Genomic DNA, 27,498 nt, shown 5'->3' with positions numbered 1-27,498 from the left:
CCAACACAGCCATAAATAAATAAATAAATAAATCCCATTTAAAAAAATAAAAATAAAAAAATATTTTAAACTATAACTTCTAAAATCAGAATCTTGAATTGGAAAGATAGGAAGGCTATTTCTGCAGTTTACCAGTGTCTTGGAATATTTTCTTCTGTTAATGAAAAGACAACTTATAAACATGTTTTAAAATACAAATTTATTGCTGTTGGTTACAGTATTACAGCAATTTAATATAATCTGAGGTCTGTAATTACCATGATTTGTTGTTAACATAGGTAACTTTTGTCACAAAGTATGAATGTCCAAAATAATTTGCTCAAATACCATTGTAAATAGCTGGAGGGGAAGCAGCTGTGGGGTAGGGTTTAGAAATCTGAACTATTTCAAATGGAATTAAATAAGATTTCTGGATGGTACTAACTGCCACTTTGCATTTCCCACAGCACATTCTGCTTATGAAAGGTGCACCAAAATAACTTGTGGTACTCTAGAAAATAAGGTAATGGGTTGAAGTCTTATTAGCTTTTAACTAAGGCATAGTAGCTTCTGGCCATGGCATTCAACTCCAGACATATTTTCATGTGACACATAAATCATAATGATAGTTACAGCAGAAAAATTCTTTTTGTAATAGTGCAGGCGTTTCCCAAAGTAATGGATGTATGTGCAAAACTTTGGGTTGTTTTGGGAGTGGGGAGGGAATGATCACAGGAAGAAGGGTCTTAATTTTCATAGCTATGTTCTTCTATCCCTCTTTTTGATTTCCAAATCTCCTGAAGGTGTCAAGAAGGCCAGTATGGCTGCAGTACTATGGCAGGAGATAAAGTGTAAAATGAAACCAGCCTATGTACCTAAAACAGTACTGTTTTAAGACAATGATTATTTAGAAAGCAGACACTAATTCAGAAGCAAATGAGACATCAGGGCAGCAGAAGGGAAGGTGAGATAGAGTGGGCCCTGTGAATTACCAAAGACAATATCCACAGTTCTAAATTTTCATTTAATTCTAATTCACTGATATTAATGTATGTTGATAATTCGTAAGTTTAGTAGTTCCCAACATTTTTAGAATGCACATAATATTAACATTCAAATAAGGCATTAAAGGAAGTTTTGTGAAGGATGAAATGTTTACCATAATACTTTTTTAAAGCCTTGGTACATTTTTGAAAGATCAATATTGAATTTTTAAAAATCTAAGAAAAGTTAAGTTTTTTTCCCCACAAGATATGTAAGAATCGCTTGCTGGCATTTGTATTTTCAGTGCCTAGAATAAAATGGGCCAAATTTTCAAAGGCAGTTAATAATTGCTTATACGATGACTTGTTTCATTTCATCTAGCACCAAGTAAGAAACTGAAGATATTGTCGGATTTCTCCTTCACCTCTCATTGCCCTGCTCTTCCTACCAGGCCACTGTATAAGCACGCATCCCGTTGCCCCACTAAGGAATCAAATCTTTTTCATTTTAAAATGGCTGCTCAGATTACATTCACCGGCAGAATTCTTCGCCATTAAGGTAGGATAGCAGTTAACACTAGCAGGTGTCAACTTCTTTGATTAGGAATAAAGAACTCTTCCAAGCAAAATCAATCAGTTTCCTGTTTTTTTTAACATGTCATGTAAATCCTTTTAATTGCTACACCTTTACTAATTATGATTGTTATTTATGTCAAGGGAATTTTCCCCAGGCAAACATGATCGATTTCCTAATGAAAAAGTATGCTTATTTTACGTAGTGCCATGGGTTTTCTCTTATGCTTTTTTCTTTCTTTCTGTCTCTCTTGCTTTCTCTTTCTTTCTTTCTCTTTAATTTGTTACTCATCAAGGCAGATCATACATTTGGATCAAAAAGAGAAACTGGCAAGTAGATCCTAAAGCACACATTTCTTAACCTGAGTAACACCTGAAAACATAAGAGTTTAATTACATATTCTATTGAAAATTCAACTTTGGTGCTTTTGCAAGAACTTATGATGTCAATTTCTAACAAATCATATCCCTCAGTACACAACTATTTTCAAAAGAAAATAAGTCATAGAAAAATATATTGTCCTATATGCTAATTGATACATTTTTTATAGCAAATTGAAAATCTGGAGTAAACTGAAAGTATGTTTAACAACAAAATATAGCATATATGGCTACTGTAAGTTTGCTAGTGTAAACAGACACCTCAATTAGAGTCAGGAGACCAGAAGGGGGAGCTCTCATGACTTGTGAAGATAGTAGAGCCCAACAGAAGAAGACAGACTCTCGTTTCCTGGCAAGGACTCAGCCAATGAAAAGCCACGGACTCTTTGTTTACTATAGCCCTCCCAACTTCCTTTTCCCTCTATAAAAGCGTTCTCCTTCCCTTGCTGTGAGGAGGACTTGCACATGGCTCACCATGGTTGCAGACCCCAAATTGCAATTATCTGCTGATCTCGAATAAACCCATGTTGCTGGAGAAATATCTGGCAGTCCATTTGTTTTAGGTCAATAAAAGGCAGCAGTGAATTTGCATTCTGCAACTAATCTGTAAATCCCATTGCTTTTTTTCTGGAATTCTGTAGACACAGTGTCCCACAAAACTGTGTACCACAGTGCTAGAGATCTCTTTTTTAGCATCAGTCTACACAAAAGCCTCTGATAAGACACTTTGCACAAATGACATGGATTTTTTTTCTTTTTTTACTTTTCAAGAAAAATAAGGAAACTTTATCAACCACTTCTCTTCTGAACAAAACTTAGATTATTACCAACTGCTCTTTTAATTATGGTCAGTAATTTTCAAAAGTTTAGTTAGACATCTCTGATGTTTTTTAATTGTGCATCCATAGAAGATAATTGGATAAAACACAACAGACATTTCAAAAGATGAATCTTCACATCTGACTCATTGGCACATCCTTAATTTCCAGAATAAAATCAGCAGAAATAAAACACACAATTTTCAAAGAATTTATACATGCCAGAGTCTTAGGACAATGAACTTCTAAATGCACAGACAAGGAACTTCTGCTCATCTTACTAGTTACACGCACTTTTCCTCAAGGAGTATCTGATGATTTCTGGTTTATTTGTGGAACTTTTGTTTGTAGGAAAGCATATACATATGGCCAGATCTTGTTGGTTTCTGTTCCGGAGAATGTTTCCAACACCCCTTTTTTCCTAAGGATGAAAAACAAACAAAAAAAGGTCTGACACCATACAAAAAGAAAAACACCAATATCACTGATGAACACAGATGCAAAAATCCTCAACAAAATATTAACAAACCAAATTCAACAGTAAGGATCGTATGCCATGATGAAGTGGGATTTATCCCAGGGATGCAAGGTTGGTTCAATACCTACAAATCAATGTGATACACCACATTAACAAATTGAAGAATAAAAATCACACGATTGTCTCAATAGATACAGAATAGCTTTGGACAAAATTAAACATCCATTTATGATAAAAACTCTCAACAAAGTGGGTATGGAGGGAACATACCTCAATGTAATTAAGGCCAAATATGACAAACCTACAGCCAACATCATACTCAATGGTGAAAAGCTGAAAGCATTTCCTCTAAGATCAGAAACAAGACAAGGATGCCCACTCTCACCACTTTTATTTAACATAGTATTGGAAGTCCTAGCCACAGCAATCAAACAAGGGTGGGGGGGAAAGGAATCCAAATTGGAAAGGAAGAACTAAAACTGTCATTTTGCAGATGATGTGATTCTATATATAGAAAATCCTAAAGATACCACCAAAAAACTGTTAGAGCTAATAAATGAATTCAGTAAAGTTGTAGGATACAAAATTAATATATAGAATTGTTGTGTTCTTTTGAATATTTAAATTTTATTTTTTTTATACAGCAGGTTCTTATTAGTTATCTATTTTATACATATTAGTGTATACATGTCAATCCCAATCTCCCAATTCATCCCACCACCACCACCACCCCCACCACTTTCCCCCCTTGGTGTCCATACGTTTGTTCTCTACATCTGTGTCTCTATTTCTGCCCTGCAAACCGGTTCATCTGTACCATTTTTCTAGGTTCCACATATATGCGTTAATATACGATATTTGTTTTTCTCTTTCTGACTTACTTCACTCTGTATGACAGTCTCTAGATCCATCCACGTCTCTACAAATGACCCAATTTCATTCCTTTTAATGGCTGAGTAATATTCCATTGTATATATGTACCACTACTTCTTTATCCATTCGTCTGTTGATGGGCATTTAGGTTGCTTCCATGACCTGGCTATTGTAAATAGTGCTGCAATGAACATTCGGGTGCATGTGTCTTTTTGAATTACGGTTTTCTCTGGGTATATGCCCAGTAGTGGGATTGCTGGGCCATATGGTAATTCTGTTTTTAGTTTTTTAAGGAACCTCCATACTGTTCTCCATAGTGGCTGTATCAATTTACATTATTACCAACAACAGTGCAAGAGGGTTCCCTTTTCTCCACACCCTCTCCAGCATTTGTTGTTTGTAGATTTTCTGATGATGCCCATTCTAACTGGTGTGAGGTGATACCTCACTGTAGTTTAGATTTGCATTTCTCTAATAATTAGTGATGTTGAGCAGCTTTTCATGTGCTTCTTGGCTATCTGTATCTCTTCTTTGGAGAAATGTCTATTTAGGTCTCTGCCCATTTTTTGACTGGGTTGTTTGTTTTTTTTATTGAGCTGCATGAGCTGTTTATATATTTTGGAGATTAATCCTTTGTCCGTTGATTCGTTTGCAAATATTTTCTCCCATTCTGAGGGTTGTCTTTTTGTCTTGTTTGTAGTTTCCTTTGCTTTGCAAAAGCTTTTAAGTTTCATTAGGTCCCATTTGTTTATTTTTGTTTTTATTTCCATTACTCTCGGAGGTGAATTAAAAAAGATCTTGCTGTGATTTATGTCAAAGAGTGTTCTTCCTATGTTTTCCTGTAAGAGTTTTATAGTGTCCGGTCTTACATTTAGGTCCCTAATCCATTTTGAGTTCATTTTTGTGTATGGCGTTAGGGAGTGTTCTAATTTCATTCTTTTATATGTAGCTGTCCAGTTTTCCCAGCACCAATTATTGAAGAGACTGTCTTTTCTCCATTGTATATCTTTGCCTCCTTTGTCATAGATTAGTTGACCATAGGTGCGTGCATTTTTCTCTGGGCTTTCTATCTTGTTCCATTGATCTATGTTTCTGTTTTTGTGCCAGTACCATATTGTCTTGATTACTGTAGCTTTGTAGTATAGTCTGAAGTCAGGGAGTCTGATTCCTCCAGCTCCGTTTTTTTTCCCTCAAGACTGCTTTGGCTATTCAGGATCTTTTGTGTCTCCATACAAATTTTAAGATTTTTTGTTCTAGTTCTGTAAAAAATGCCACTGGTAATTTGATAGGGATTGCATTGAATCTGTAGATTGCTTCAGATAGTATGGTCATTTTCACAATATTGATTCTTCCAATCCAAGAACATGGTATATCTCTCCATCTGTTTGTGTCATCTTTGATTTCTTTCATCAGTGTCTTATAGTTTTCTGAGTACAGGTCTTTTACCTCCTTAGGTAGGTTTATTCCTAGGTATTTTATTCTTTTTGTTGCAATGGTGAATGGGATTGTTACCTTAATTTCTCTTTCTGATTTTTCGTTGTTAGTGTATAGGAATGCAAGATATTTCTGTGCATTAATTTTGTATCCTGCAACTTTACCAAATTCATTGATTAGCTCTGGTAGTTTTCTGGTGGCATCTTTAGGATTCTCTATGTATAGTATCATGTCATCTGCAAACAGTGATAGTTTTACTTCTTCTTTTCCAATTTGTATTCCTTTTATTTCTTTTTCTTCTCTGATTGCCGTGGCTAGGACTTCCAAAACTATGTTGAATAATAGTGGTGAGAGTGGACATCCTTGTCTTCTTCCTGATCTTAGTGGAAATGCTTCCAGTTTTTCACCATTGAGAATGATGTTTGCTGCAGGTTTGTCATATATGGCCTTTATTATGTTGAGGTAGGTTTCCTCTATTCCCACTTTCTGGAGAGTTTTTATCATAAATGAGTGTTGAATTTTGTCAAAAGCTTTTTCTGCATCTATTGAGATGATCATATGGTTTTTATTCTTCAATTTGTTAATATGGTGTATCACATTGATTGATTTCTGTATATTGAAGAATCCTTGCATCCCTGGGATAAATCCCACTTGATCATGGTGTATGATCCTTTTAATGTGTTGTTGGATTCTGTTTCCTAGTATTTTGTTGAGGATTTTTGCCTCTATATTCATCAGTGATATTGGTCTGTAATTTTCTTTTTTTTGTAGTATCTTTGTCTGGTTTTGGTATCAGGGTGATGGCGGCCTCATAGAATGAGTTTGGGAGTGTTCCTTCCTCTGCAATTTTTTGGAAGAGTTTGAGAAGGATGGGTGTTAGCTCTTCTCTAAATGTTTGATAGAATTCACCTGTGAAGCCATCTGGTCCTGGACTTCTGTTTGTTGGAAGATTTTTAATCACAGTTTCAATTTCATTACTTGTGATTAGTCTGTTCATATTTTCTATTTCTTCCTGGTTCAGTCTTGAAAAGTTATACCTTTCTAAGAACTTGTCCATTTCTTCCAGGTTGTCCATTTTATTGGCATAGAGTTGCTTGTAGTAGTCTCTTAGGATGCTCTGTATTTCTGTGGTGTCTGTTGTAACTTCTCCTTTTTCATTTCTAATTTTATTGATTTGAGTCCTCTCCCTCTTTTTATAGAATTCTGTTGCATTTTTATACACTAATAAACTACAAGAGAAATTAAGAAAACAATCCCACTAACAATTGCACTAAAACAAAAACAAAAACAAAACCCTGGGAATAAATCTAACCAAGGAGGTAAAAGAGCTGTACTCAGAAAACTATAAGGCACTGAAGAAGACACAAAACAATAGAAAGACATACCATGTTCATGGATTGGAACAATATTGTTAAAATGACCATACTATGCAAGGCAATATACAGATTCAGTGTAATCCCTATCAAAATACCAATGGCATTTTTCATAGCACTAGAACAAATAATTCTAAAATTTGCATGGATACACAAAAGACCCCAAATAGCTGAAATAACCTTGAGGAAGAACAGAGCTGAAGGTATCAGTCTCCCTGACTTCAGACTACAATACAAAACTACAGTAATCAAAACAGTATGATACTAGCACAAAACCATATACATAAATCAATGGCACTGAATAAGCTGCCCAGAAATAAACCTGCACTTGTATGGTCAATTAATCTATGACAAAGGAGGCAAGAATATACAATGGGGAGAAGACAGCCTCTTCAGTAAATGGTGTTGGAAAAGATGGACAGCTACATGGAAAAGAATCAAACTGCATTACTCTCTCACACCATTTACACAAAATCAAGAAGGATTAAAGATTTAAATGTAAGACCTGAAGCCACAAAACTCCTAGAAGAAAACAGAGAGAGTATGCTCTTTGAAATCAGTTTTAGCAATATATTTTTTTGGATCTGTCTCCTCAGGCAAGGGAAGCAAAAGCAAAAATAAACAAATGGGGCTACATCAAACTAAAAAGGTTTTGCACAGCCAGGGAAACTATCGACAAAACGAAAAGGCAACCTACTGAATGGGAGAAGATATTTGGAAATGATTTATCTGATAAGGGGTTAATATCCAAAATATACAAAGAACTTATACAACTCAACATCAAAAAAATAAACAATCTGATTAAAAAATGGGCAGAGGACCTGAACAGACATTTTTCCAAAGAAGACATACAGATGGCCAACAGACACATGAAAAGATGTTCACCATCACTAATCATCAGGGAAATGCAAATCAAAAGCAAAATGAGATATCACCTCGCACCTATCAAAATGGCTTTTATCAAAAAACAACAAATAACAAGTGTTGGTGAGGATGTGGATAAAAGGGAACCATCATGCACTGTTGGCGGAAATGGAAATTGGTGCAGCCACTATGAAAAACAGTATGGAGGTTCCTCAAAAAATTAAAAATAGAACTACAATATGACCCAGTAATTCTACTTTTGGGCATTTATCCAAAGAAAACAAAAACACTAACTCAAAAAGCAATATGCACCTCCATGTTCATTGTAGCATTATTTATAATACCCAAGATATGGAAACAACCTAAGTGTCAGACGAATTGCATAAAGAAGATGTAGTATGTATATAAAATGGAATATTATTCAGCCATAAAAAAAGAATGAAATCTTGCCATTTGCAAAAACATAGATGCACCTAGAGAGTATTAAGCTAAGTGAAGTAAGTCAGAGAAATATAAATACTGTATGATTTCACTTGTGGAATCTATAAAACAAAACAAATGAACAAACATAACAAAACAAAAACAGACTCAGATACAGAGAATAAATTGCTGGTTGCCAGAGGGGAGGGATACAGGGGAATAAGGGAAATAGGTGTGGGATATTAAGAGGTAGAAACTTCTGGTTATAAAATAAATGTCATGGGGATGTAATATACCTCATAGGGAACATAGTCAATAATATTGTAATAACTGTATGGTGACAGTAACTAGACTTATTGTGATCATTTTCTAATAAAAAAATATTGAATCACTATGTTGTACATCTGAAACTAATATAATATTGTAAGTCAATTATACTTCAATTTTTAAAAAATGAAAGAAAAAAACCCCACAGGTCTGAGTTTTCCTAATGAGCTTTTCAAAATGCTTCTTAAAAGATGATAGTGTAGATTTAAGGGTGTCAGTAAGTATAGGTCTGTGTGATCAAGAGAGAAAGGCACTTGGCTGGGTGTTGGAAAACCTAGATTTTGGTTTCAGTTGTGCCCTCTGGCTAATACAAATGGTCACTTTGAAGATGCACCTATCATTTTTTGAGCATGTGCTAAGTGCTAATAATTCATTTAATCCTCTTTAGAGCTCAAGTTTCCTTATTTTACTGATAAAACTATGTGTTAGGGATGTAAAGCAATAACCCAAATCACCAAAACGGTAGTAGGTTTCCAAACACAGGTCCTGCCAAACACCAGAACATCCCTGGCTTTCTTTGTCTACTTACCCCTTTGCAAGACAGCTTTCTAATACTTGATTATCCTTCCTTCTTTCACTTGGTTTATTTTTTCTCTATGCTCTCCTTCTGCATTTTAGGGAAAAGGGAATTTTAAAACGTTGTTTTTATTGTGTTTCCTATTGGGTTTCTCCATTTTTCCCCAGGCAGATTTGTCTGGCTTGTTACCAGGCCAGCAGCCAAAGTCTATTCACTCCAGTTTCCTGGGGGTTCAATGGTGAGAAGTATCAGAATCCAGGGGTTGCTTTTCAAAACAGACAGATTCCTGCCAGAGATTCTGGCATTCCTCTTATTTATCCTCCTCCTCCAGCTACTCGTATACACACCGGCTTAAAGGCTGCAGAAGAGCAAATGAAGAACTCTGGTTTATTACTTTCTGAAACCAGGATCTGTCATACTTCTGCAACCTTTTCACTAGATTTTAAGATGTTTCACTGGGAACAAAAGCATTCCTTTCTGGATACCTCATAAGATTTGCCAGTTAAGACTAAGTTAAATAATTCCCACTGTTTTCTTGGTAAGAAACATCTGCTAAAGCCCTCCTGCTTCTAAATTCACAGACATCTTGTAAAGCTTTCAAGAGAACAAGCTTCTTAACTGTTGTAAGCCTCTTGAAGAGCCACCTTAAAGTCAAGCCAATGTCAGAAGTGGGTTAATTACTGAAGGAACAACTATAGGCACCTATTCAGTCCTAAAGCTGTGCACCTTGGACGAACATGTGTCACCTTAATTTCTACGTAATAAAATGGAGCCAGCTTCAGCTATTGGTCCTCTAAAAGTAAGAGCATCATGTTGCTTGTAAACACAGACTTAATTACACTATCAGATGTCCCACAGCTGAGAAGAGTTTTAAGAGCAACAGTACAACTGTCGGTATTTTAAAATAACAATGCAGACTCTCACTAAGGTTGCTGCAAATACCACTTTTAATTGTTGGTTAAGTCTAGTCCTAGTTCTTTGTGCAGGAGCTTAGACGGAAATGCTTTGATTGATGGCAAGAGGTAGCAAAAGCCAGAAGCCGAGAAAGACTAGGGTACCTCCTGAGATAGGGACCCGGGCCATACACTTCATCTCTACAGTCTTCCCCAAATTCCCTTTCCACATTTTACAGAACTAATCCCTACAGCCACTGTATTTCCACTGCATTCTGTTATTACCTCTGTTAATAGCCTCACAGTGTTGTTATCTGCTCAGCAACAATGTGTTCTCCCTTCTTCTGGTTACTTTTGAATGAATAACAAACATCTTTTAGAGAAACAACCTTTTCACCAAACTCAGTCCGTGAGATTCAGATGGTACTGTCCCTACTTCCCAGACTCAAGGGTGGACATGATCAGAGCTCGTTAGTGCCAACTCCAGGACTTTTGCAGGCAAAGAGGCTCTCTTTTCTGCTGGGGTAGATAAACTGGTAGGAGGTGAGCTGGAATGTTGAGGGGCTCACACAGGGAGAGCCCACCTGAGATTGAAGCCAACACAAGGAAATGGAGTGACTGAGGCCTGATGACACTGTTTGAACACCTGGACCCAAACCATCTACCTTTGGACTCTTTAGTTACATGACCAATAAATTTCCCTTTTGCTTAAGCTAGGGTGAATTAGGTCTCTGATTCACATAAGCACGTATCACATTGTATGATGAATATTGTTTACCTAGCACTTTGCCTCATAAAGAAGGTGAGTTTCTTTGGGGCTGGCAGGGACTGGGTCTAATTATGTGTGGACCAGGGGCCTAGCTAGCATAGTGTCAACCGAGTAAATTATAATCGTTACCACTGAGTGGTAAAAGTTAAAAGTGTTAAAGTGCCAGGACTGCTGTAAGTCTTTACAGGGGCTCTCTCACTTCACTCCCTTAACAACCCTATAAAGTGTGTACTATTTAATACCGCTTTGATTTTACAAATGAAGAATTTGTGGCACAGAAGTTGAAACACCTTGCCCAGGGCCACACAGCTGGTAATCTGCAGAGCCAGGCTCTTTATATAATCAATCACAAAATTATAGTAACAGCTACTCCCTTGTAATTTCACCATCCAGAAATAACTATTAAAATAATTTGGAGACTACTGCTTCAGAATTCACTGCATAGTTACCCCATTACAACAACAATAATAATAGCTAATAATCATGTGGTGCTTAATGTGTGTCAGACACAATTCTAAGAGTTACACATATTAACTCCATCTTTCAACCCTCTAGTCTCATCCCCCTTTTACAGTGGAGAAAACAGAGGTTAAGCAAGAGGTTAAGGTCAAGTTAATAAATGGTGAGCTGGGATTTGAACTTAGGCACTCTGGCTCCACAGTCTGTGCTCTCTAACCACAGCACTGTCCTGTCCTAATGCTGAGTCATTTTTCAGTAAGTGAATGAATGAAAGGAAAGTGAATGTAACCAATCCTCTGTTAGGAGAGGGGAAGGCTGAGTAAAGAAACGGAATTGTTTCTTAGCCTGAGTCAATTATTAATCCAGTAGAGTTCCCATATTTGTGGTGGGATATGAATTCCCTTAAGAGTTAACAAAACTATGTTCGAATATAAACTTCTAAAGACTGTTTGGCAAATAAATGACCTGAGGATTATGTCCTTTGAGAGTCTTCTGTGCTGTAGTGTCCTCTATTGTCACAGGGAGTGGGCACCATTAGGTTTGCCTCCCCGGCATTCATTCCAGCCCTCCCTCCACTAGACAACAGAGTTTGGGTGAGACTGACTCACTCCCTGCTCTGGGTGTGGACCAATGAGTGCAATCTCTCCCATCCCAGTGACTGGTTCAGGAATGGGCAGTAACCTAGGCCTAGAATACAAAGCATTCCCTGACCACAGTGGCTGTTCAAGTTGGTTCAATCTAAGGCTTTTGTTCACTGGGGGAAAGGTGACCCCTCAGCCTTTCATAAAGAGAATGCTGTGGCTGTTCCTGGCAACCATGTATAACTATGCAGGAAGCCTAAAGACAGAGCCAATACAAAACAGAGAGAAGAGCAAAATTCTCATCAAACCTAGGGGCAAATGAAGCCCAAACTACCTTCTGGATTTCTCTGTTACACAAGCAAATAAATTTCCTTTATTATTTAAACCAATTTGAATTGGATCTTCTGGTATTTTAGCATTTTGGCTATAAAGCATGGACAATCAGAAAATGATTTAGTGATTCATCATACAAGAGAAGTTGTGAAAAGTGACCAACTCACCGGTAGTATTCCAGGACGGGCTCTGTCTGGGCCTCGTAAGCCTTCAGTCTCTTGACAACCGTCTCTGGTCTATCATCCTCACGCTGAACGAGAGGCTCCCCAGTCAGATCATCAATGCCCTAAATGGGAGTTAGAAGATGCTGGCATCAAATATCATATTTTTGAAGGATATTTTTATAGGTAGCTAACTGATTTTTAAACAGACATCTATGCAAGCACCAAACAATAATGTGTTTTTAAATAAATGGAATCAAATCCAAATCCAGGTCATTGCAACACAGAGTCATGAGACCCCACGATCATTTCCACAGTGTCAATCACCTCTTTAGAGCAAAAAGTTTTCTAAGCAGCCTCTAGATAATTTTATATTATATACTATATTTATGTAATATATTATTATATATATTATATTAAAAACATATATATCCGAAAAGATTCAGCTACAGACTGGGAATCTCAACTGCAAGCCCTAAATAACCCAAGGTGTCATTAATCCCTACTGCCCCAATTTCTAACACACTCCCTGGCACAGAGTAGGAAATCAATACATGCTTTTGAAGGAATAACAAACCCCCGTTGCTCCTGGGGATGCCTTTACTACCAAGCTGACTGGACTAGACCAGCTGACTACAGCAAGTAACCTGAGAACATGCCCTCAGGAATTCTGGTCATCCAAGGGTATCCAAGGTCATCTGTGAGTGCAAGAGGACTGGAGACAGTTTGCTACGCGGAAGGCCAAGTCAGTTCCCCCCTAAATACTCACCATGGTTTTGGGAGGGTTGAATTCGATGTTGTAGACACGGCCGCTGCCTGGATGGATCCAGCGAGCGGTGAGGCGTTGCTTGATGACCTCAAAGGGCACGTTCAGATTCATCACTGTGTCTATCTGATAAGCTCTATCCAGGGCTTCTGCCTGTGGAAGTGTCCTTGGAAAACCTTTACAAAGTAAATTAAAAATGAACAAAGGAAAAAAAAAAATGAACAAAGGAAGAAAGAGCCATGGGGAGAAAGGGGAGAAGGAAGAAAATGAGTTAATATTGAGCAATCTGAACAAAAGCAATAACACCAGGAAGGCTGATGACAACCTTGTTGTAGTTGTAGGGCAACCATGATAGTTAATTTTATGTGTCAACTTGTCCAGACCACAGGTTGCTCAGATATTTGGTCAAACAGTATTTTGGGTGTGTCTGTGAGGGTGTCTTTTGGGGTGAGATTAACACTTAAATCAGTTGACTGAGTAAAGCAGATTGTTATCCCTAATGTGGGTAGGCCTGGATAGAATAAAGTTGCTGGCCTCCCCAGAAGATAAAGGGGAATTCCTCCTGCCTGACTGCCTTGCAATTGGGACACGGCTTTTTCCTGCCTTTGAACTCAAACTCAAACATCACCTCTTCCTGGGTCTCATCTGCCTTCAGACTGGAACTACACCATCACACCACTGGCTCTCCTGGGTCTCCAGGTTCCTGACTCGCTTTGAAGATCTTAGGACTCGTCCACCTCCACAACTGTGTAAGCGAATTCCTTATAATAAACACCTCTCTCTAGAAACTAAAAATCAACATATCCTCAAGGATCCCGCCACACCTCTGGCTGGGGAATGTTTACAGCTGATTGTAAGTTACTCTCCAGCCTTCCTTCTTCCTTTTGTGATCCTCCCTTATCCTAAATATTCTCAAAAAGCGGGGAAGGAACAAAAAGTCATATCTGAAGGAGCTTAGAAATCATGCAGTCCACTTCCCTCTTTGCACTTAAAAAAAGAAGCAGGCCAGAGAAGATGACTGGCCCCCAAGGCCCCAGGGTGGGGAGTGGCAGCACTCAGGCCCCCTGCCCACCATCCATGTCTGTAGAGCATGAAATCCTCACTCTCCTGTCTTCACGCATCCTTTTGGGCAGCTGAAATATTCTCAATATTCCACTTACCATCCAATAGCCAGCTATATTGGGTGAGATTTTTCAGCTCATGAAGGACCAACCGAGTCATGACATCATCTGGGATGAGCTTCCCTTGGTCAATGAAAGTCTTGGCTAACACACCAATTTCTATAGCAGAGGCGGGAAAAAAGGCAAGTCAGCAAGTGTATCTATTCTACCCCATTCTAGGCCTCTAGGAAACTGGTTACCTAAAGAAGCCCCCTGGATAACACACTCATTTGAAAATGTGCATCATCAACTTTTGTGATAAAAACAGAGATTACAAAATAATCTAAGCCTATTTCAAAATCTCCATTACATAAAAATTATGGAAAGCTATAAACCAATATGTTAGCAGTAGTCATCTCTGTGATAGAATTGTTATCTTTTTTTTTTTAACATATTTTCACTTTCTGTGTTTTTCTAAATTTTCTATGGGAAAAAATATATATACTAATGGAAATTATTTTCTTTTTAAATAAGAAACTGAAATAGTCATTATTTTTAAGTGGCTCAGTTTAAGTGCTGGCAATCATGTTACTATAGAGATTTTTCTAATCCTCTAAAAGAGATGCTGCTGTCACAATTCAGTTTTTGACCAGATCAGCACTGTGATCATGTTACATTTTTATTAATAAAATACCTGAAAAGAATTTATGAACAACTTTTAAATATTACCTATAATTGTATGTCATTCTTACACAACAGTATTTTCATTTCCTCATCATCTTTTACCAAACTATTTACACACATTCAGAATTTTTAATGCCACTGTAAAAACCTGTGTACTTATAGTTTTGTGTTCTTTTTTTTTTTAAATTACAACACTAGATCCATCTTTATTTATTTATTTATTTATGGCTGTGTTGGGTTCGTTTCTGTGCGAGGGCTTTCTCTAGTTGTGGCAAGCGGGGGTCACTCTTCATCGCGGTGCGCGGGCCTCTCACTATCGTGGCCTCTCTTGTTGCGGAGCACAGGCTCCAGACGCGCAGGCTCAGTAATTGTGGCTCACGGGCCTAGCTGCTCTGCGGCATGTGGGATCTTCCCAGACCAGGGCTCGAACCCGTGTCCCCTGCATTAGCAGGCAGATTCTCAAGCACTGCGCCACCAGGGAAGCCCTTGTGTTCTTTTTTCACTTAGCATCATTTTGTAAATACTTTTCAGTGATTTTATATAGTCATTTAGTCATTTTTGGTAACTAATACTCCATCAGTATATATCTATGTTTGATAAAAATATACTCTTTCGGACTTTGCTGGTGGCACAGTGGTTAAGAATCCGCCTGCCAATGCAGGGGACACGGGTTCGAGCCCTGGTCCAGGAAGATCCCACATGCCGCGGAGCAACTAAGCTCGTGCGCCACAACTACTGAGCCTGCGCACTAGAGCCCGCGAGCCACAACTACTGAAGCCCGCATGCCGCAACTACTGAAACCTGCATGCCCTAGAGCCCGTGCTCCGCAACAAGAGAAGCCACCACAATGAGAAGCCCGAGCACAGCAACGAAGAGTAGCCCCTGTTCGCCACAACTAGAGAAAGCCCACGCGCAGCAATGAAGACCCAACGCAGCCAAAAAAAAAGTCTAGGTCAAAACAAAAAACCTCTATAAAAAAAATTTAAAAATATATACTCTATCATGGCAATATATACTGTTGGACATTTAAATTTTAAAATTAGTCTTGATTTTTCCCTACCACTTCTGCTTTTAAAGATCTTAACACTCTTTTTCTTTTTTCTTTCTTTTTTTTGGGGGGGTGGCTTCTGAGTTATTTCTGATGGATAAATTCCCAGGATTCAGAGATTAAACAGTCAAAGTTTATGACTGTTTTCATGGATACCAAGGGGGGAGGGGGTGGGATGAATTGGGAGATTGGGATTGACATATATATACTATGTATAAAATAGATAACTAATGAGAACCTACTGTATAGCACAGGGAACTCTACTCAGTGCTCTGTGGTGACCTAAATGGGAAGGAAATCTAAAAAAGAGGGGACATATGTATGTATGTAACTGATTCACTTCACTGTATAGCAGAAACTAACACAACGTTGTGAAGCAACCATACTCCAATAAAAATTTTTTTAAAAAGTTTATGACTGTTTTTATAATTCTTGGTATGGATTGACATACTGACTTCAGAACATATCCTAAATTGTCAAATTCATGAAACCAGATTTCTAACTAAGGACATTAACTACATGGAAATTGGCTGCCATTTGACAGGTGTACTGCTTGGGTTTATAAACAGCATCTGGAAGAGGCCCTGGGTTCTGAGAGGACCCAGGACTCTCTAAAATACCCTCTCGGAAAGGTCCACATACTTAATATGTGTGCACCTCTCTGCTGTCAGGGTTTTGACCACTGCTCTGGGGGACATAGAGCTCAAACTCAGTACTGAGGAAAATCGTAATTCTCCAGGGCTGAGTCCCTAAAACTAGTATTGGTCCCTCCCCTCCCCTCTCACTCTTCAGGCCAAGCCCTCAACTAATGGCAACAAATGGATTGAGATGATGGGATTAACTAATAAAGTACTTAATTTTATATTAAGTATAAGAATAGCCTTAAGAAAAGATGATCTGTTCTTGCCATTTCAACACTGTACCAGAGACTGTAGCCAGGGCAATGAGTCCAGAAAAAGAATAAAAGGCATCCAGAAAGGAAGAAGTAAAATTATCTCTATTTCCAGGTGACATGATCTTGTATTCAGAAAATCCTAAGGAATCTACTAAAAAACTATTAGAACTAATAAATGAGTTCAGCAAAGTTGCAAGGTACAAGATCAAAAGTATACAAAAATGAACAATATGAAAATGAAATTAAGAAAATTCCATTTACAATTGTATCAAAAAGAATAAAAAACTTAGCAATATACTTTTTTATAAAAGCACAAAACCGGTAATCTGAAAACCACAACATTGTTGAAAGAGATTAAAGAAGACCTAACTAAATGGAAAGATAGCTTATATTCGTGGATTAGAAAAGTTAATATTATGATGGCAAGACTCCTTGAAAATGATCTACAGATTCAATGCAATCCTATCAAAATCCCAGCTGGTGTCTTTGTAGAAACTGACAAAATGACTGTAAAATTCATATGGAAATGCAAGGTATCCAGAATAGCTGAAAACAATCTTGAAAAAGAAGAACCAAGTTGGAGGACACACACTTCGGATTTCAAAAGACTGTTTGTACTGGCATAAGGATAGACATAATGTTGCTATGAATATACATATATAACTTCTTGTGTGAACACATGGAACAGAAATGAGAGCCCAGAAATAACCCCTCGCATTTACGGTCAATTGATTTTCAACAAGGATACCAAGCCAATTCAGTGGGGGAAGAAATTGTCTTCTCAACAAGTGGTGCTGGGACAACTGAATATCCATACACAAAAGAACAGGTTAGGTTAGATGGGCCTCTACCTAACACCATATTAAAAAATTAACTCAATATGTATATCACAGACCTAAATGTAAGAGCTAAAACTACAAAACTCTTAACTGGACTTCATTAAAATTTAAAACTTTTATGCTTCAAAGAACACCATCACCAAAGTGAAAATCCAATCCACTGAATGTGAGAACATTCCTGTAAATCATATATCTAATAAGGAACTTTTATCTAGACTATCTAAAGAATTCTTACGACTCAGCATTTAAAAAGGAAATCAATGTTTTTAAATGGGCAAAGGATCTGAATACAAAAAAACAGATATACGAATGGCCAATAAGCACATGGAAAGATGCTCAACATCATTAATCATTAGGGAAATAACAAATGGAAACCACAATGAGATATCACTTCACACTCACTAGGATGGCTGTAATCAAAAAGACATAACAAAAAAAAAACATAAGTGTTGGCAAGAATGTTGAGAAATTGAAACACTCATATATTGCCTGTAGGATTATAAATGGTATAGGCAATTTGGAAAACAGTGTGGCAGTTTTTCAAAGGTTTAAACAGAGTTACTACATGATGCAGCAATTCAACTCAGGTATATTTTTCCAAGAGAAATAAAAACATAAGTTCACACAAAAACTTATATGTGAATGTTCACAGCAACATTATTCACAATAGCCAAAAAGCGAAAACAACCCAAATCTTCATCAAATGACAAGTGGGTAAATAAAATGTGGACTATCCATACAAAATTATATTGTTTAGCCATAAAAAGAAGTGAAGTACTGATACATGTTACAAAGTGTATGAACTTTTTTTTTTTTTGGCTGCGTTGGGTGTTTGTTGCTGTGCGCAGGCTCTCTCCAGTAGCGGCAGGCGGGGACTACTCTTCATTGCGGTGCGTGGGCTTCTCATTGCTGTGGCTTCTCTTTGTCGCGGAGCACAGGCTCTAGGCACGCGGGCTCCAGTAGTTGCGGCATGCGGGCTCAGTAGTTGTGGCACGCAGGCTCAGTAGTTGTGGCACATGGGCTTAGTTTCTCCACAGCATGTGGGATCTTCCCGGACCAGGGCTCGAACCCGTGTCCCCTGCATTGGCAGGCGGATTCTTAACCACTGCACCACCAGGGAAGTCCCAAAGTGTATGAACTTTGAAAACATGCTAAGTGGAAAAAGCCAGACACAAAAAACCACGTATTACATCACACTATTTATACGAAATGTTCAGAGTAGGCAAATCTAGAGAGACAGAAGGAAGATCAGTGGTTGTCCAGGGCTGGGAGCATTGGGGGAAAATGGAGAGTGACTGCTAATGGGAATAGGGTGTCTTTTTGGGGTGATAAAAATGTTTTAAAATTGATTGTGGTGATGGTTACACAACTTTGAATGTAATAAAAAAAAACTGATCCATAGTTTAAGAGGGTTAATTTTATGTAATGTGAATTATATCTCAATAAAGATGTTTTTTAAAAAATAGTAGGACTTCCCTGGTGGCGCAGTGGTTAAGAATCCGCCTGCCAGTGCAGGGGACACAGGTTCAAACCCTGGCCCGGAAAGATCCCACATGCTGTGGAGCAACTAAGCCCGCGCACCACAACTACTGAAGTCTGCATGCTCTAGGGCCCGCATGCCACAACTACTGAGCTTGCATGCTGCAACTACTGAAGCCCGCACACCTAGAGCCCATGCTCCGCAACTGGACAAGCCACCGCAATGAGAAGCCTGCGCACCGCAACAAAGAGTAGCCCCCACTCGCCGCAACTAGAGAAAGCCCGCACACAGCAACGAAGACCCAACACAGCCAAAATAAAAAATAAAAAAATTAAAGATGAAAAATACCTGGTAAGCAAAACAAAAGAAAAAAAAAAGCCACTCATAAAACCAACACTACTCAGGAATAATTATCATCAAAACTGATAACATAAAAACCTCCAAATATTTTATGAGTAGATAGTCCCATGCATAGTCTAATAATCTTTTTCATATCACTAACAACTTTCTATATCACTAAACACAAATAGTTATTAAAATCTGAAGCCTGTAATGCTTCCATTTAAAAGAAAAATAAAAATGATTCAACTCTCTATGTCATAGTCTAAGCAGTTTGTTTATTACATTTCAAGTTTTTTTTTTTTTAAATGAAGGTCCAGTAGTGTTTTGTTTTGTTTTTTTTAATTTTTATTTATTTTTGGCTGTGTTGGGTCTTCGTTTCTCTAGTTGTGGCAAGCGGGGGCCACTCTTCATCGCTGTGTGCGGGCCTCTCACTATTGCGGCCTCTCATTGCGGAGCACAGGCTCCAGACGCGCAGGCTCAGTAGTTGTGGCTCACGGGCCCAGTTGCTCCGCGGCATGTGGGATCTTCCCAGACCAGGGCTCGAACCCGTGTCCCCTGCATTAGCAGGCAGATTCTCAACCACTGCGCCACCAGGGAAGCCCTACATTTCAAGTTTTTACTCTCAAAATTACGCAAGGACTTTTGTCTAGCATATTCTTTGGACATTTAGTAAATTTTTATTCCCTTGATTGCCTATAATTTAATGTTGTATCTAAATAGACTCCTCATTAAAAAAACTATTTCCTTTTTTATTTAAAAAAATTAACAAATTTGGGAGCTTCCACACCTACAAAACACAAAAAGCTAGTTTAAAAGTAAATCATTCAAAATAAACTGATTTTCTATAAAGTTATTCACAAATAAAAACAGAAAAGGAAGGTTAAAAGGGAATGGGAAGGGTTAAAACCAGCTTTTGATTTTAAGGATAATAATCAGAAATTCTAAAACACAGAAATATTAATCTGAGAGATGGTGCTTGTATTACACAAAAAAACATTTTTAATTCTATATCTCCTTTTAACATCTGGTCATTCTTATAAGACTACTCAAACCAACCACACCTCATATCCGAACTAACTGGAAACAACTTATTGTTTGAGCAGCTGTGAAGTACAAAAGAGGGCCTGACCAACCTGTAAATTCAGTTCTCTTTTATATATGCCAAGAGAAAGGGCTACAGAGAATTAATCTAGTTCCTGACAAAAGTGCTTTTAGCATTGTTATATTATAACGTACATAAAACTTTACTTTAAAAACATGTTGAAACAAAACAAAATAAAACTAGGAAAACAACAGGAATGAGTCAAGTGATAGCTTTACACCCAATCACGGGCTTAAAAAAAAAAAAACTTTCTCAAATAATAAAGACTGAGTCAACATAGTGGTTACCTCTGGGGTGGCAGGAAGGAAATGTGATGGGTAGGCACATATGGGGACCCCAAAAGTACTGGTTTTCTGTCTGATGGTGGGTAAATGGGTGTTCATTTTATTCTTCTTCTAACCAGCAAATAAATTATAATACTTTCATGCATGGGATAGTTCACAAGAATTATACTGAAAATCAAAACATCCCTTGACCCTGGTCCTCCCTCCAACCATCACTCAATCTGACTCCTCTTCAGTGAAGCATCTAGAAAGAATTCCCATTCCAGGTCTATATTCCTCCCCTTCCCACTGTGCTTCAGGATAGAATCTCAACTCAAGAACTGTATAAAGGTCCAAGTGGGTCTGGCCTCATCTTATCTCTCCCCCACCTACCTCCTCACCATTTCTACCCAACCCTCAAACCATGGCCCCAGCAAGGAGCTCCACATACTCTGGGTCCTCCTAGCCTTTGCACAAGCCTCTTTCTCCTCTCTGTTGCCTGATAAGCTCTCACTCATCTTTCAAGATACATCTTAAAGGGTCCTTCATGATGTGGTGTCCCTCAACCTCCGAGGCAACCAAAAGTTCCTCCTCTGGACTTCCATAATGTCACAGACTTATCTCTGTTTGAGCACTTATCACACTGCTGAAACTACCTGTTTACATGTTGGTATGGACTGCATTGTGTCCCTTAAAATCCGTATGTTGAAGCCCTGACCCCCAATGTGGCTGTATTTAGAGATGGGGCCTTTAAGGAGGTAATTAAGGTTAAATGAGGTCATAAAGGGGGACTTTAATTCAATAAGACTGGTGTCCTTACAAGACGAGGAAGAGGAAAGATCACATGAGGACCCAGTGAGAAGGTGGCCATTTGCAAGCCAGGAAGAAAGGCTACACCAGAAACCAACCCTGCTGTCACTTTGATCTTGGACTTCTAGCCTCCAGAACTATGAGAAAATAAATTTCTATTGTTTAAGTTACCCAGTCTGTGCTATTCTGTTATGGCAGCCTGAGCAGACTTATGGCCATCGGCCTGCCCATGTTCCAACTGTGAGCACCTGCAATGAAATATATTTGTCTCTGTATCTCCAGTACCCAGCACACACTGGGTGCTTGACAAGTCCATGGATGGATGAATGAATGGATAGCTGGAGAGATGAGCTGCCTGGATTATCCTAGATTCTTTTTTTTCCCCCAATAAATATTTATTTATTTATTTATTTATTTTTGGCTGTGTTGGGTCTCTGTTGCTGCGCGTGGGCTTTCTCTAGTTGTGGCGAGCGGGGGCTACTCTTTGTTGCAGTGCATGAGCTTCTCATTGCGGTGGCTTCTCCTGCTGCAGGGCTCTAGGCTCGTGGGCTTCAGTAGTTGTGGCTCGTGGGCTCTAGAGCGCAGGCTCAGTAGTTGCGGCGCACAGGCTTAGTTGCTCCACGGCATGTGGAATCTTCCTGGACCAGGGCTTGAACCCGTGCCCCCTGCATTGGCAGGCAGATCCTTAACCACTTAACCAGGCAGTCCCTATCCTGGATTCTAGCCATGGAATTTTAGAAAGGCCTAACTTACCTTGGTAGAAAAAAAGAAATGGAGCAATCCTCACAGAAAGCAATATTGTTAAAGGTAGGAAACTGTACTTACAGTTTACTATCACTTGTGTAAAAAAGAAAAAAAGAACAGAGGGAAGAATAGGTAAACTGTGGGTTGTATGTGCATGAAATAGCTCTGAAAGGATCTTTTCACTAAATGTCCTTTTAAATTTTTTGGAATTCAAAACCATGTAAATGTATTGCCTATTTTCAATACAAATCAAAATTTTTGCCATTACAAAAATAATTTGCTCTGTCAGTATCATTCTAATTGGGCACATCTATGCTGTCTGTGTGTACATAATAGAAGTTTTGTTAGACATACAGAACCTTGGGAGCTGACAGAGGCTTTGAGGATTACCTACTGAGTTCAACTTCCCCGACTTACAAATGAGAACAAATGAGATTCAAAAGGGGTAGCCATCTAGTCCAGGATTATGTCTTTGAGAAGCACTAAGCTGCAGTGCAGTTTCTCAAACTTTGGGCAACCACATGGCAACCTTACAATTTCTGCCATAGCTGAACTATTATTTACTATATAATTTTCTTTAAAGTGACTCAGCTTTTTAATTTAAAAAAGATCTTATTTATTTATTTATTGGCTGCGTTGGGTCTTCGTTGCTGTGCGCAGGCTTTCTCTAGTTGCTGCAAGTAGGGGCCACTCTTTGTTGCAGTGCACGGGCTTCTCATTGCGGTGGCTTCTCTTGCTGCGGAGCAGAGGCTCTAGGCACGTGGGCTTCAGTAGTAGAATCACATGGGCTCAGTAGCTGTGGCTCGCGGGCTCTAGAGTGCAAGCTCAGTAGTTGTGGCACACGGGCTTAGGTGCTCCACAGTGTGTGGGATCTTCCCGGACCAGGGATATAGAACCTGTGTCCCCTGCATTGGCAGGCAGATTCTTAACCACTGGGCCACCAGGGAAGTCCAGCTTTTTAATTTAATAAGCTATAATGTTCACAAAATTAAAGGGTTGGTGTGCTAGTTATCATTTTTCAAATATACTTTGAAATAAAAAATTTTATTGATTTTTTATTTGCATTTAATTTTTTTTTTTTCCCACACACACACTGTATTTTATTTTTACAAGAGATAAATAGACTGACACCAAGCATTGTACATGGTGCATTTAATTTTTGAGAAAAATTTTTGAGAAATTTTTTTGTCTACCTAAAATTATCTCATGAACCTCAATTTTGGAAATGCTGCATAATGGAGAGAGTAATTTAATTGGCATACAAGGAGATCTGGGTGTCCACTTTTGTCTCCCAGTGACTGCTTTTTATTATTGAGCAAGTTCTTTAACCTCTCCTGAACTCGGTTTCCTCATCTCTAAATGAGAGGGCTGGACTAATGACAAAGGGGCAGACTCAAGTTTCCTGACTGCAGTGTTCAATGGTGGTCTACAGTTACTCCAGGTTTGCTACAGTCAACAGGTTCCCACATATTTCCAGTGTCTTTATCGCATCTGCTGGGATGATTTTAAACTTTAGCTATAAAATACAGCCATGGGTTACATAATACATCATCATCATGAAATGGTGGTTGGAAAGTAAATTGGCACCATCCTTCCTTAGCATATTTGATGGTACTGTATTTATAGAAATTCAACACTAGGGAATTTATTTGAAGCAAATAAGCAGAGATGCTGCCAAATGTTCGTGTACAAGGATAGTCATAACAGTATTCATTATAACAAAGAATGGTTAACCACATATGTGTATAATAATAGGAAAATGTTTCAATTAACAATTGTGCAATCTTGATGAAATTACAAGACTGCTTAGTGATGTGTGAACATGCTCACGTAAGTGTGAAAAAAGGTATCTAAGCAATCATTTAGACTATAACAAGTCTGCAAAGACATACAAATGCAACAGAGAAAAAATGAGAAGGACTTCCCTGGTGGTCCAATGGTAAATTTGCCTTCCAATGCAGGGGATACGGGTTCAATCCCTGGTCAGGGAACTAAGATACCACATGCCACGGGGCAACTAAGCCTGCACACCACAACTACTGAGCTCGCGTGCCCTAGAGCCTGCACGCCTCAACTAGAGAAGAGAAAACCCGCACGCCACAACTAGACAGAAGTCTGTGCACCACAAGGAAGAGCCCGTGCTGCAACGAAAGATCCTGCATGCCTCAACGAAGATCCCGCGTGCCACAACTAAGACCTGACACAGCCAAAAATAATAAATAACAGAAATAAATATACATTTAAAAAAACAAACAAAAAAAAGAAACAAAAAGAAAAAGGAGAAAGGAAAAAGAGAATGTAAGAAAAAGCACCAAAGAGTTAATTATAATTGTCTCTGGGTAGTAGAACTATACAGGACTTTAATTTTCTTTTTTATACTCTCATGACATGTTTTTCTTACTTTATAGTAAATATACTTTACTCTTAGTATCAAAAAACATTAAGCAGTATTTTTTAAATAAAAGGTTACACCTCTCCTTTGGCTCTGATCCTGGGGGAAATATCCAATCCATTCACAAATATTTTTTGAGAATATATTCTTAGTCCTGAGATACAGAACATCTGTAATAACAATCTCATGACACCTCCCTCAACTCCATCTTCTGTTTTCTTTGTTAAAGAATTGCCTGTAGAGACTCCAGAAAGAGCAGGCGGCTAAGGCAGGCTGCACATCCTTCCAAGTGATCCTCTCCTCCCTCCCTCTAGCCTCTCTTTTCATGTTGTGGAGTCAGGAAGAGGATGGCAGGCTTGTCATGGGATGTTAAGGATAAACAAAGAGGGTTGTTTCTTAATTTAAAATAAAAGTTTACTTAATTTGCTTTAAATTTAATTTTTTCAATGTTTTGTGTTTTCCCAAGTTAACATATCTTTAACTCTTCACTGAAGGTGTTCCCTAACACGCAATTATGCCTCACTGCTGAGTTATTTTTCAGAGAATCGCTTAAGTATTCTTTACTCCTTCCCTCTTTGAATAATCTTGCCCCAAGCAGGTGCAGTACTGGGGATTGTTTATTGTTACCTAATGCAATATGTTGCATCAAGAACACTACGAAGTGAGCCAAACAGTTTAACCTTCTGAAGTTTAATACTTCATGATTTTTTTAAAGATCAATGTTAGAAGAGAAAAATAAAAGTAGTAATTCACCGGATTAGGTGATAAACCAAAGAACGCCACGAGACAAGCTAAAAACGGTTTTTTCATTTGAATGTCAGTATTCTGAAACAAACAAAAAAAACCCACCTAGAAATAACCTATATAACCCATCAGTAGGGGATCGGTTAAATAAACCATGGCAGATCCAGCAAATAGATACCTATACAAATGTTAAATAATGAAATGGATTTCTGTGTTTTCGTGTGGAAAAATATCCTAGATATAGTGAAAACACACTGGTGCAGAACACATATTTAGTAGGATTACATATTGCATTAAAACAAGGGATATACATATACCCTGTATGTGCTTATACACAAATACAGATTTCTAAAAGCAAGCACATGACACTGCTCCCCTCTGAAGAATGAGACTGAGGCAGGGAATGAGAGAGAGTTTTACTTTTAATATTATGTACTTCCATCCTGTTTCCAATCCTTTTTTACCTTGTGCAAGGGGTTAGTTCTAATTTTTAAAAGGAGTTTCAAAATGACTTTGTTTTGGAAAGTAAAGGTCAACACTTTTGAGAGAAAAAAAAACTCACCTTGCTGTTACTTTTGAAAAACAGCTTTCTTAAGATATAATTTACGTAAGATAAAATCCACCCATTGTAAAGTGTACAGTTTGTTGACTAGATTTCGTGCTGAGTTGCAAGAATTTGTTTGGCGTGAGAAACAAAACAATCTTTCAGATAACCCTGCACAAGAACAGCTTTCGTGTCTAAAGATCTAAGCCAATTTTGTGACAGCAACGAGGGTGAATAATACTTGGCCTGCAGATTATGGGGGAAAGGTCAAAACCAGAAAATTCCATAGCGCTTAAAAAACAAACAAAAAGTTAAAAAAGAAAGCGCTGGGCTTCCCTGGTGGCGCAGTGGTTAAGAATCCGCCTGCCAATGCAGGGGACAGGGGTTCAAGCCCTGGTCCGGGAAGATCCCACATTCCGTGGAGCAACTAAGCCTGTGCGCCACAACTACTGAGCCTGCGCTCCAGAGCCCGTGAGCCACAACTACTGAGCCCACACACTGCAACTACTGAAGCCCGCGCACCTAGAGCCGATGCTCCACAAGAGAAGCCACTGCAAGGAGAAGCCCGAGCACCGCCACAAATAGTCCCGCTCGCCACAACTAGAGAAAACTTGTGCGCAGCAACGAAGACCCAACAGAGCCAAAAATAAATAAATAAAATTATAAAACAAAAAAGAAAAGAAAAAGAAAGAGAGCTCTAACAGTTCTCCAAGCGCAAGGGCAGGCAGAGACTAAGCCACACACAGATCATGGACCCTTAGGAGCAGTTGCGACTGGGGCTGGACATACCTCTCAAAGCCATGTGGTTTCCTTTAATCTTTGAACTTCGAATGTGTCCTAACTTCCTAGTGCCTTCCTTCAATAACCCACCTGAAGCTATCCACAGAGGCCAGAGGTTTCAGGGAACAGTAGCTCAGCAGCCCGAGGTCTCCCCCACCCCCCCGGCGGCAATTGGGAGATGCTCCGCCCGCACGCCTGGACCCACATTCCTGGGACGCACTTCCCGCGCCCCGGTCCCTCCGCCCACAAATCCCCACCGGGGCGACAGCGCACAGCCACCCCTCCCGCCCGGGCTCCCACCTGTGCCCCGAAGCATATTGTCTCGGAGCAGGTCCCCGCTGGAGAGGTGCTTCAGCTCGAAGTGTTTGGTGATGCGCGAGGACACAGTGCCCTTGCCGGAGCCCGGCGCCCCCATGATAGCTGCGCGCACTAGCAGCGCAGACGCCCCCATGGCCGCCGAGGGAGGCCGGGGCCGCGCGGACAGTGGGGCTTCGGCCTGGCTGCGCGCCCACCCGCTCCGCGGGTCGGGGCCGGCCGGCTGACAGCGCTGCGAGAAAGCGACGACCTCCGCGCCCAGGCGCTCCCGGAAGTGAGACGACAGCCTCCCGGCCAGCCCCGCCCGCGCCCCGCCGGGCTGCCGCGCCCGCCCCTCGCGACCCGGGAACCCCCGCCTCCCCCGCGCCTGGCCCCGCCCGGCCCACGCAAGCCGCGCCCCCTCGGGACTCCAGCAGCGACACTTGCGGGCGCCT

At 39.3% G+C, this 27,498-nt stretch overlaps 1 protein-coding gene across 2 annotated transcripts; it reads right to left on the bottom strand.

Moving 5' to 3' along the window:
* Positions 1-180: 180 nt before the first annotated feature.
* AK3 (adenylate kinase 3) lies at positions 181-27,364 on the bottom strand. 2 transcript variants are annotated; one of them, XM_007182210.2, is made up of 5 exons: positions 27,050-27,364; positions 14,143-14,262; positions 12,986-13,158; positions 12,223-12,341; positions 181-3,155 (listed from the first exon to the last, which is right to left on the bottom strand). In XM_007182210.2, the coding sequence occupies exons 1-5, from the start codon at positions 27,198-27,200 to the stop codon at positions 3,035-3,037; spliced, it is 684 nt and encodes a 227-aa protein (XP_007182272.2). In that variant the 5' UTR covers positions 27,201-27,364; the 3' UTR covers positions 181-3,034. The 2 variants fall into 2 exon arrangements, with proteins under 2 accessions (XP_007182272.2, XP_057403934.1); XM_057547951.1 differs by lacking the exon at positions 27,050-27,364 and adding an exon at positions 26,759-26,779.
* Positions 27,365-27,498: the final 134 nt, after the last annotated feature.

The sequence above is a fragment of the Balaenoptera acutorostrata genome, chromosome 6, assembly GCF_949987535.1.
Source record: "Balaenoptera acutorostrata chromosome 6, mBalAcu1.1, whole genome shotgun sequence".
In the NCBI taxonomy this organism is placed as follows: Eukaryota; Metazoa; Chordata; class Mammalia; order Artiodactyla; family Balaenopteridae; genus Balaenoptera; species Balaenoptera acutorostrata.
Note: the sequence above shows the minus strand (reverse complement) of the source record. Positions and strands in the feature narration are given on the sequence as shown.